The 11547-nt window shown below is 36.9% G+C and overlaps 3 protein-coding genes across 3 annotated transcripts; 1 reads left to right on the top strand and 2 right to left on the bottom strand.

Annotated features, from left to right (window-relative positions):
* The first annotated feature begins 2119 nt into the window (after positions 1–2119).
* LOC114376185 (protein STABILIZED1-like) lies at positions 2120–5522 on the top strand. The gene has a single exon (XM_028334156.1). The coding sequence runs from the start codon at positions 2177–2179 to the stop codon at positions 5279–5281; it is 3105 nt and encodes a 1034-aa protein (XP_028189957.1). The 5' UTR covers positions 2120–2176; the 3' UTR covers positions 5282–5522.
* Positions 5523–5969: 447 nt separating this feature from the next.
* On the bottom strand, positions 5970–8047 carry LOC114376187 (bifunctional epoxide hydrolase 2-like). Its single transcript, XM_028334159.1, has 5 exons — positions 7901–8047; positions 7594–7808; positions 7048–7212; positions 6742–6977; positions 5970–6483 (listed from the first exon to the last, which is right to left on the bottom strand). Exons 1-5 carry the CDS (start codon positions 7968–7970, stop codon positions 6234–6236), a joined length of 936 nt encoding a protein of 311 aa, XP_028189960.1. The 5' UTR covers positions 7971–8047; the 3' UTR covers positions 5970–6233.
* An 898-nt stretch (positions 8048–8945) lies between these two features.
* LOC114376186 (probable polyol transporter 4) lies at positions 8946–11329 on the bottom strand. The gene is made up of 2 exons (XM_028334157.1): positions 10980–11329; positions 8946–10694 (listed from the first exon to the last, which is right to left on the bottom strand). The coding sequence occupies exons 1-2, from the start codon at positions 11263–11265 to the stop codon at positions 9310–9312; spliced, it is 1671 nt and encodes a 556-aa protein (XP_028189958.1). The 5' UTR covers positions 11266–11329; the 3' UTR covers positions 8946–9309.
* Positions 11330–11547: the final 218 nt, after the last annotated feature.

Here is an 11547-nt window from a genome sequence, read left to right on the forward strand (position 1 = left end):
ACTAATGTGTTAGTTCAATTTATATGTGATTTTTAACTATAATATAAGCTTATTATAGCAAATTTCATATGTTTTGCATGTAATTTAACATTTAACCTTAGCATAATTTAACACTATTTCTCCTTTGTTGATATTTTATATCTTTTGGCAAAGTCTTATATAAATATGTTTTTCTTATTATAAGTTTTAACACATGATTACATGAATTAACGATTATGTTTTATATACATGAGTGAACTATATTCTTCAGTCTTGCACATTATATGTTTTAGTATTTAAAATTTAAATGTGTAGGTATATTATTGGTAATATTAAATTTACATGCATTTTATTTGAAGACAAATGCTGACCTGTATTGTTGAGACATTAATTAAAAAACTAAAATATGAATTAAACTGATGCATTGAATAGTTCTTTAACCAACACCTTGATTATCCAGACCTTAATTTGAATCAGAATAATGGATTTGTATTAAAGTTTTGTGAAGGAAAAATGATTAGCAAAATTGTGAGACATAAAATGACAACTTTAAACAATGAAATGCATTAATAAGAATTTAATGAATAATTGAAAGGAGAGAACTTTCTCATTCTTAACGATCTTATTAAGTTCGAATAATATTGTCTACCATAACTGTTATGCTTTAGGAGGATTCCTAATTAATCATCTCATATTTTTACATTCTACTATTGAATTTGTTTCTTTCATAAAAAACTCAAGCGTCTGGTTTTCTTAACCAAATAAATAAGAAATTCATAGTTTGAGATATTGAGTATTTGTATTCTACTCTGAAAAAAAGTGAAAATAAAATATTTTGTTGAAGTAGTGTATCTTCAGTTTTAATAATTAATGTTTTGTGGTATTCATATACTAATTGCTTGTGAATTATAGTGATACTTTCGAGGTTTTTTTTAATAAAAAAATCAGCATTAATAACATTTATTAATGAGCTGCACAAGATTTTTTTTTTCAAGATTTTTTTTTAAATCAGCAATAATATCTATCCAAAATAAGTGACAAATGTTTCAGAATAAATCTCGAATTTGATTCTTCACTTATTATCATCCGTTGGTATCCGTTTGAAAAATACTCACTAGTATCTATGAATGATGGATACTTCAAAAAAAAAAAAATTTAAAAAAAAAAAGTGATTTTCAACATCAAGTAAAATTAATGAATTGAAAACCTTTTTGAAGAGTAAAAAAGAAATATTAATACAACAAAATTAAATATAAAATAAGTATCTCTTAAATATAAATAAATATAAATCCAAAGTACAAATAAAATTATAATATCTTTGAAGCATAAGTTCAAAGAAAAATATAAGTTCAAATAATTTGAAAATACATAATATATATAAAAAAACTTTTATAACTTTACGAGTATTGAATATTCACGGATAAAATCCTATGATCGATATCCATATCTTTTTTCATTAATCAGCACGTAAAAAAATACCTATAGATATATACAAGATACCCATTTAAAATATCCATGAATTTTTTTCCACCCTTGTATATAAGAGAAATTTTAGGAAAAGTTAAAAAAAGAAACACATGATAAGAGAGAAGAGTGTGAAGTATACCATTTCATGTGAAAAGAATATTCAAATGAATATAAGAAAGAGTAGCACAATGAGAAGGCAAGTAAACTTATACATTTATATATATACGAGGAGATGTGCAAAAATTGATAATATGATAATAAAATGTGAAAAAACTTAAATAGTAAAATTTGATTTATTTTATGTGAGAATTGTAATAATAATATTTGAAACAAAAAGATATAATCATCCTACATGACGTGACTCACAAATCACAATACCATAGGTATACAGAGACTACCTGAAAAAATAGAATTAGAGAGTTGAATAAGATTTATTTAAGCTTTAAAGTGAGTAATATAGTTGAAGTAAAAGAATAATGATGACATAAATCAACTTGGTGAAAAAAATAGATGAAATATATTGTAAATTTGTTATACTGCTTGCAAACTAAAAAGACTACAATTTGCCAAACTTGTATGTGCTTTGAGCTGAATCAATTTTCATTTTATTATAAAAATTAATAATTTTATAATGTAAGATATATTTGAAAGAGAAAATACATTATCAATAAGAATAATTGATTATTTGAAGATCGTTAACCCAATACAGATTTATCGTTGAGACACAACCATGGTGTTCATCGTGTCACCCAATCACAAAACCTTCTCCATAGACATAAACCCTAACACCACCACCCTCCATCTCCTCAAACTCGCTATCCAACACATCCTAACCCTTCCAATCTCCCACCAGCGCCTCTTCCTCTCCCACAGTCGCCGATTATCCGCCGACAATGACGGTTCCGACGATTCCCTTCTCATCTCCGATCTCGGCGTCGGACCCTACTCAACCCTAACCCTCCACGTTCCCTTCCTCGGCGGCACCAACCCCCCTGCGGTCCCCAAACCCCGCTTCGACTTCCTCAACTCCAAGCCGCCTCCGAATTATGTCGCCGGTCTCGGCCGTGGAGCCACCGGATTCACCACACGGTCCGATATCGGTCCCGCCCGCGCCGCTCCCGACCTCCCTGACCGCTCCGCCACCACCATTGGCGGAACCTCCGGCGCCGGACGTGGCCGCGGGAAGCCCGGGGAGGACGAGGACGACGACGATGGGGAAGACAAAGGCTACGACGAGAATCAGAAGTTTGATGAATTCGAAGGGAACGATGTTGGGTTATTCGCTTCAGCGGAATATGATGAAGATGACAAAGAAGCAGATGCGGTTTGGGAAGCAGTCGATAAGAGAATGGATTCTAGGAGGAAGGATAGGAGGGAAGCGAGGTTGAAGCAGGAGATTGAGAAATACCGTGCTTCGAACCCTAAAATCACTGAGCAATTCGCTGATTTGAAGAGAAGATTGTATACTCTTTCCCCTGATGATTGGCAGAGTCTTGAGAAGTTCGAGAGTGGGGGGTATTCGTCGAGGAACAAGAAGAAGAGGTTTGAGAGTTTTGTGCCTGTGCCTGATACTCTTTTGGAGAAGGCAAGGCAGGAACAAGAGCACGTGACAGCGTTGGATCCTAAGAGTAGGGCTGCTAATGGGACTGAGACTCCTTGGGCACAGACCCCGGTTACTGATTTGACTGCTGTTGGTGAGGGTAGAGGGACTGTGTTGTCTTTGAAGTTGGATAGGTTGTCGGATTCGGTTTCTGGGATGACTAATGTGGATCCTAAAGGGTACTTGACTGTGCTTAATAGTATGAAGATTACCAGTGATGCTGAGATTTCGGATTTCAAGAAGGCTAGGTTGCTTCTCAAGAGTGTCACGCAGACGAATCCAAAGCACCCTCCGGGTTGGATTGCGGCTGCGAGGCTGGAGGAGTTGGCGGGGAAGCTTCAAGCGGCAAGGCAGTTGATACAGAAAGGGTGTGAGGAGTGTCCCAAGAATGAGGATGTGTGGCTGGAGGCTTGTAGGCTGGCGAATCCGGATGAGGCAAAGGCAGTGATTGCACGGGGTGTTAAGTCCATTCCTAATTCGGTGAAGCTGTGGATGCAGGCTTCAAAGTTGGAGAATGATGATGCAAATAAGAGCAGGGTTTTGAGGAAGGGGTTGGAGCACATTCCTGATTCTGTTAGGCTGTGGAAGGCTGTTGTGGAGCTTGCTAATGAGGAGGATGCTAGGCTTTTGCTTCACAGGGCTGTGGAGTGTTGTCCTTTGCATGTTGAACTGTGGCTTGCACTTGCGCGGTTGGAGACTTATGACAATGCTAAAAAGGTTCTTAATAGGGCGAGGGAGAGGCTGTCCAAGGAGCCGGCTATATGGATAACTGCTGCCAAGTTGGAGGAAGCTAATGGGAATACTTCCATGGTTGGCAAGATCATTGAGAGGGGTATAAGGGCTTTGCAGAGAGAAGGTGTGGTGATTGATAGGGAAGCTTGGATGAAGGAAGCAGAGGCAGCCGAGCGTGCTGGGTCCGTTGTAACTTGCCAAGCAATAATTCATAATACTATTGGGGTTGGAGTTGAAGAAGAAGATAGGAAGAGGACATGGGTTGCTGATGCGGAGGAATGTAAGAAAAGAGGTTCTATTGAGACTGCCAGAGCTATATATGCTCATGCCTTGACTGTCTTCTTAACTAAGAAGAGCATATGGATCAAAGCAGCACAGCTGGAAAAGAGTCATGGTACCAGAGAATCTCTTGATGCATTACTTCGTAAAGCAGTTACCTACAGACCACAGGCTGAAGTTCTTTGGCTTATGGGTGCCAAAGAGAAGTGGCTTGCTGGAGATGTGCCCGCAGCTCGAGCTATCCTCCAAGAAGCTTATGCTGCCATTCCCAATTCCGAGGAAATATGGCTTGCTGCTTTCAAGCTAGAATTTGAAAACCATGAACCTGAGAGAGCTAGGATGCTGTTGGCTAAAGCCAGAGAGAGAGGAGGTACAGAAAGAGTCTGGATGAAATCAGCAATTGTGGAGAGAGAACTGGGGAACATTGAAGAGGAGAGGAGATTGTTAGATGAAGGTCTGAAGCAATTCCCTTCATTCTTTAAATTGTGGTTGATGCTTGGCCAGCTTGAGGAACAGCTTGCTGAGAATGAAAAGCGGCTTGATTGCATGAATGCAGCTAAGAAGGTCTATGAAGCTGGATTGAGAAACTGTCCTAATTGTGTACCACTTTGGCTCTCTCTTGCTAATCTTGAAGAGGAGATGAATGGACTGAGTAAAGAACGTGCAGTTCTCACAATGGCTCGCAAGAAGAATCCTCAAAACCCTGAACTCTGGCTTGCTGCTGTTAGAGCGGAATTGAAGCATGGATATAAGAAAGAAGCTGATATTTTGATGGCAAAAGCATTGCAGGAGTGTCCTAACAGTGGTATTCTGTGGGCAGCATCGATTGAGATGGTTCCTCGCCCCCAACGTAAAACCAAGAGTGCGGATGCCATCAAGAAATGTGACCATGATCCCCATGTTATTGCTGCTGTGGCCAAATTATTCTGGCATGATAGGAAGGTGGACAAAGCCAGGACTTGGTTGAGTAGGGCTGTGACACTAGCTCCTGATATTGGGGATTTTTGGGCATTGCTATACAAATTTGAACTGCAGCATGGAACTGAGGAGAACCAGAAGGATGTACTGAAGAGATGTATTGCTGCTGAACCAAAACATGGAGAGAAATGGCAAGCAATCTCAAAGGCTGTTGAGAATTCTCATCAACCAACCGAATCCATCTTGAAGAAAGTAGTGGTTGCACTTGGGAAAGAAGAGAATGCGGCTGAGAATAATAAACATTGATTTGCCAAGTTTCAGCTGTGTCATAAATGATTAGTTTTGAAGAGAACTTTGAACATTATTGAATGTCTCTTGTAGAATATTGAAGGAACTTGTATATTAGTTTGATCCATGTTTCTTTCATTTGCTTTTTTTTTTCTTTCATCTGCAACTTCTGTATTTTTGTGTATTAGTCTTCTGTCATCTAACCATTCTCTTGATTTTCTACTTTATTGCATATGTTCACACCTATTTAAAAATGCTTGTACTGAGTATTATTCAAGTATCTTCTGTAGGCATCTTTGTATAGGCAACTCTGTGAGTTCAGACTATTTTAGGATACTAAAGAATCTCAAACTCAAAGCTGGTTATTTAAAGTTGTCCTTCATTTATTTTGATGCTAATTTCATGAAATTCCATATACTGGTATTAGATCTCAAGCTTCATTAGGATTGTTTGAAGATGGGTTGTATACTTAGATCTCGAGCTTCATTAGGATTGTTTAACAGTGACCAAAGATGGTGATTATACATACAGTGACCAACTGACTTAGGTAATCAGATTATGATTGATAAACAATTTCTGCAGATTGATGGACGCTCGGCATGTGATGGAGGATGAAGCTGTTTAAGAACAACTTTAGGCAACCAAGTACGATCCATGCACTAAGGCAATGGGATTGGCACAAAATCTAGTTATATAATATTAGCTGTTTGACTTTTATAGTCAGCGTCGCTGGTCATCAATGAGATGATTGATCATTAATGTTGAGGATAGAGCAAAAGCAATTCTATACGAATTACATAGTATTTATCAAAATGTCTGTAGAGTGTAGATCAAAGTTCTATCGAATAAGTACTCATTCAAGTTACTTATTGCCTTATTTGGAAATAAGTGATTCCTTAAAAATCATCCCGCCACAGAGAGTTGCTTCTTATACAATATTGCATCCTACTCTGAGCTTCAGATCAGACAATCAAATGCTTTGTTTGTTAAGGAATTCAATGATGAGCTGGTTCACCTTCTCAGGAAATTGTTCATGCACAAAATGGCTTCCTTCTGGAATATATATGATTTCCAAGTCTGGCACAAAATGTTTCACTGCGCCACTTCGGATGTAGTCCTCCATTCCAAAACACTTGAAGACATAGTCTTTCTCACCCATGATCAGCAGTGCCGGAACTGTGATTTTAGGATCACTTATGCCACTATCCACTCCAAGAGTTCTGTGTGGATCATTAACTGAGATAATATTACTGAAGTACCCTAGACTTGAAAACTATTTTAGAGCATTGAAACAGAAGACTTCAACTTAAGAAACCTGGTTTAAGGAAAATGTCATGTCATGTCTCATATAAAAGAACCTTAGATACAATTATTTAGAATAAGATTTCAATTCTTGAGAATAACATGCCAATATTGAAATACAAGGAAAATGAATCCACTTTTTTAGATTTCTAGAAGAAGTACTGTACTGGGATTACCTGTATGGAACCTGCAATGCAAATCTGAAGCCAGATTTTTCGTATAGTGATGCATAGGTTGCCAGGTCTTCCTCAGAGAACCATGGTGGCAGGGGAGTAGTTGGGTCATACAAATCCATGATTTCCTGATTATCACCTGCTATTGGTATCTCACTTCCAGAGAAGAGTGTGTAGATGTTCCTTATAACTGACTTAACATCAAAGCGGCCAAAATCTGCTTCTGCCCTCCCAGGCTCCTGAATTTAGTTAATCATTAGTTCATTATTGACAAAGAGGGAGATGAAAATGATGGGAGAGAATTTACACCTGCCACTTAATAACGTAGGAGCCTTTTGGGAGGTTCTGAATAGCAGAGGGACCTGGAAGCATGAATGGAACACCTAACATTATGACTGAATCTACTTTGTCTGGATGGAGAGCGGCAACAATATACGCTGGAAAGGCACCAAAGTCCTTACCAACAAGCACAGCCTGTGACGCAAACAATTGAAATTGCACATACAATTAGTCTAAGTTTTCACTTGAATCAAAAGGGTGTTGTTTGATATAACCACATAAGTATGAGATAAATCAACCATGGTTTTAGTTTTCTATCTTGCTCTCTTTACTATGGGTCTGCTTATATTTGAAACAAGTTTTAATGGAACTAGCATGTAGACAAAGACAATGGCAAGATGCTCAGAATTGTATTGTATATGAATGTATTTTAATGGGTCTGCTTATATTTGAAACAAGTCTTAATTTCAGAATTGTCTATGAATGTATTATTCTATAATTCTTGAAACTCGTGTAGTTTGATAGATATGATAGATATTACTCAAATTGTATTGTATAGCACATGTTGTTGCATACCTTGGTAATGCTTAATGAATCCAACAGACCCACGACATCATCAACAAGGTCAAGAAAGTTTGCTTTTTCTGGCTCCGCAGGATGCTCAGAAAGTCCATAGCCTCTGAAATCAAAGGCAATAGCCCGGTAGCCAGCATTTGCTGCAGCAATCATCTGGTGCCTCCATGTATACCATATTTCTGGGAATCCATGTAAGAAAACCAGTGCCTTTTGACCTGCACCAACAGAATTATCACTAAAAAATGAAATTTGAGGAACCTAATCAATCAACAATGTTCTGATAAGGGTAGGGTGTTCAAGGAGTGACCACTTCCAATCTCAGCAACATGGAGCTTTAGTCCCTTAACTTCCACGTGACTGTGCTGGATGCTTTCCATCGAAGGAGTTTGGAGCAGGGTGTTTCACTGCAGAGTGTGTGAGAAAAGGGTGGGGAAATTATGATTTATGAGGGGAGAAAATGATAACGGACAAATGAAGAACCTTGCTCATGTTGTGTATGTGCAGATACAAACAAATGAGAAGATACTGTTATCTTATCAGTACCAAAAAAATTTAAATGGATATTCTCTTATGCCATTTGATTAACATGCAAAGAAGTTATTTGTAATCTTGCAGAGTAAATTCATTTAAGATACTAGTTATCATGGTTGCAATTACACTTGTGGTATCCGTCACGAGGTTGCTTGTATGGTTTTTTTTTTTAGGCATGTTGCTTGTAAGGCTGTGAACTAGAAAACATGGATATGACCTGGGATGCACAATTTTTATTTGGGAAATCCTCAACAAATAAGGAAAAGATCATGGAATGGAAGAGATTTCGGAAAGTGAAAGAAATTACAAGTTTTTTAATACAAAGCGCAAAACATTCTCTTTTTGATAATAACAGAATACAAGCACTAAGATAAATAGATAGATAACCTTACAAGTAGGGATAATCATGACCTGACATGTCCGGAAGAAACTTTTGATGGATTTGGACTTATGAACTTAGACTCGATATATTTTAAAGATGGATTCAAACTATACTTTAGATCTTTGTAATCCGGTTATAAAGCATACTTTTCTTTGATAAGTATAATTTTTAAAAATAATTATGTATTATTAATAATAATCCTTTTTGACTAAATAAACATTGTCTGTATTTATATTATTTATCTTAAAATATAAATTGTAAAATATAATTATATATATTTTTAATTCTATGATTAATTATATTAAGATTAATATATTATGCTAACAAATTGGATTAATCAGATTTTGTCGCATATTGGTCGAGTCTTAATTGAATTTGAGTTCATAAATTTGATCCTATCAAAATTTCAAGGAATAACCTGTCTGATGAACACCTCGGCTTAGAAGAAAAAAATATATTCATTTTCTGATTTTTTTTCTCTAGGAAAATGAAAAAGGTATATAATAAAAAAGAAAATAATGAGACTTGCTTTAAAGCTTCACCTAAACATTCTTTTAGACTTTTAAGGGTAACTAAAAGCCTAACGTGAGACTCCTAACAAATTTTCTGCTCCAACATATAATACTCGATCAAATCTTCAGTTTAGAGAATTATTAAAAGTCCTCCGTGCAAGCAAAGTCCTCCCCAGAATGTCACACATACAGAATACTTATATCCAACTAGTGGAATTTGTGTATCCCTGGCATAACTCCACAACCTCTTCAAATCATCATAGAGTTCATCTTAAACATGGGCTAATAAAATTAATTTGTCAAAACTGTTTTGTCCTGCACAAGTTGTTCAACTTCAACATCTCCTAACTCCATTTCACTTCCTTCCCTCTCATGTTCATTCTTAAACATGATCTCTATCTGCTCCAATGACTTCCCTTTGGTCTCAGGAACTAGCATGTAGACAAAGACAATGGCAAGAGAAGAGATAGCAGCAAACACAAAGAATGCTCCAGCCACTGTAATTGCTCGCGAAACCGAAAGGAAAGACATGTCCACAAGGCCACTACACACCCTATTCCCCACAGCTCCAAGTGAAGATGCTTGAGCACGCACCCTTAGAGGGAAGATTTCAGATGTCAAAACCCAACACACAGGGCCTAATCCAACAGAAAAGAAAGCCACATTCCCACAAACAAATAGAATTGCCAATGCAATCACAAATGACCCTTGTGGAAACAAAGAAAGACTAACACCTATGCTAAACAAACAAATTGTCATCCCAATTGTGCTTACCAATAGCAGTGGCCTTCTACCTTTTTTGTCAATAAGAAAGATTGCTACCAATATAAAGAGGGTCTTTGTCACACCAACAGCAACAGTAGCAGCTAGGAGTTTTGCATTATCCTCAATCCCAGCTGCTTTGAAAATTTCAGGACTATAATACAGAGTTGCATCAATTCCAGAAATCTGTTGAAAACACTGAATCCCTATTCCTGTGATCATCATTCGACGAAGCGAAGGCGAAGGAAACAAAAGTTCATACCACACAGGTTTCTCCTCATAATTTTCACAATTGGCCACACCAGCAGCCTGTTGTATTTCAGCTAGCCTCTCCTCCACTTCCCTATCACTTTCATTTGTTTTCAAAAGCACTGATCTTGCTTCTTCGATTCGGTTCTGCATTACCAACCACCTTGGTGACTCAGGAATGATGAAAAGAGCAAATCCAATGAAGACTGAGGGCAAAATCCCCACAGCAAGCATTATCCTCCAGTTTATGTGTGGTGAAAAGCCTGAAAATGAATAGTTTGACACATAACCAAGAAGAATTCCTATATTAATGAAAATCTCTGGAAAGGTAGTGAGAAAGCCTCTGGTGTTGTTTGGTGATATCTCTGCAATATATATAGGGCCAATCGAGCCTCCAAATCCTATTGCAACACCGGCTAAAAGTCTTCCAACCATTAGTATTGAAAATGAAGGAGCAAGAGTCATTATGAGAGAGCCAATTTGGAAAATCACTGCAGCTATGGCCATTGTCCATTTTCTACCAATAATATCCGAAGTTCTTCCACCACCTAGACTTCCCAGCAGAGAAATAATACTCAATATAGCAACCAAAAACTCTTCCTTCACCTCAGATATCTTCAGATCCTCTTTGATAAATATAACTGCTCCACTCATCACACCCACATCTACAGGTTGACAAGAGTAAATCATGTAAACATTTATGAATAAATAGTATATGCACTATCAATAAAAACTATCGCTTAATCATAAATCGTCATGTATAATAAGTTTGTCAAGATTTATAATAAATATCTTAAAAGTGGTACTATTAATGATTTCTGATTAGTTGATAGTATAAAAAAAAACTAAAAACACTTTTTATTTAATGTTGGAAGTTCTTCTTTCATGAACTTTAGACTAATACAGAGATGGATCACAAATAAATCAGATACTAGGCTGATAAGGCATACCATAGCCGAGAAGGAGATTGTTGAGAGAAGCATAGAAGGCACATGCTATGACATACTTCCAGGTACTGTTCCTCCTTGCTTCTTGATGCAAAACATCATCGCAACCTTCTGGAAGCTCGGAGTTCATCCTCTTGTACTTGTTCTTTGTTCCAAAAGTGATTCCAGACAACCCCACTTCCGCATTCCCTTGTTGGAACCCCATATTTGCCCTTTGTTTCTGTGTAGCTTTCAGTAACCTCTGAGATTGTGTTTGGATCTGAGTCTTATGAGAGTGTACAAAAACCATTCCATGGGCATGAACATTGTCCTTCCGGAATACAAGGATAAGACTCAACAACAAGTGGGGGCACTTTTTATGACATGAAAGAAAAAGCACCCCCAGATCCTAGTACCATATTTTATTTACTTACATGGGACTTTTACCGGGTGTAAATTTTTCCCATTTTTTTTATTTGAAGACTGATTTTAAAATATTATAAAAAATAAAATAAGTCATAATATCACTTATGAGTTACAAGTTATAACATATTTTTTTTTTCTAAATTTTTTGTTTTAAGATTTTTATTTA

Source organism: Glycine soja, chromosome 11, assembly GCF_004193775.1.
Source record: "Glycine soja cultivar W05 chromosome 11, ASM419377v2, whole genome shotgun sequence".
Classification (NCBI taxonomy): Eukaryota; Viridiplantae; Streptophyta; class Magnoliopsida; order Fabales; family Fabaceae; genus Glycine; species Glycine soja.

What these genes read in the sequence shown, in the direction of transcription:
- LOC114376185 (XM_028334156.1), top strand. Translation starts at nt 2,177, where the DNA reads ATGGTGTTCATCGTGTCACCCAATCACAAAACCTTCTCCATAGACATA.
- LOC114376186 (XM_028334157.1), bottom strand. Translation starts at nt 11,265, where the DNA reads ATGGTTTTTGTACACTCTCATAAGACTCAGATCCAAACACAATCTCAG. An exon ending in CAATCTCCTTCTCGGCTATG is followed by an intron (nt 10,695 to 10,979) that starts GTATGCCTTATC and finishes GTCAACCTGTAG; the next exon opens with ATGTGGGTGTGATGAGTGGA.
- LOC114376187 (XM_028334159.1), bottom strand. Translation starts at nt 7,970, where the DNA reads ATGGAAAGCATCCAGCACAGTCACGTGGAAGTTAAGGGACTAAAGCTC. An exon ending in ATTCATTAAGCATTACCAAG is followed by an intron (nt 7,213 to 7,593) that starts GTATGCAACAAC and finishes TTTGCGTCACAG; the next exon opens with GCTGTGCTTGTTGGTAAGGA. An exon ending in GCATTGCAGGTTCCATACAG is followed by an intron (nt 6,484 to 6,741) that starts GTAATCCCAGTA and finishes TGATCCACACAG; the next exon opens with AACTCTTGGAGTGGATAGTG.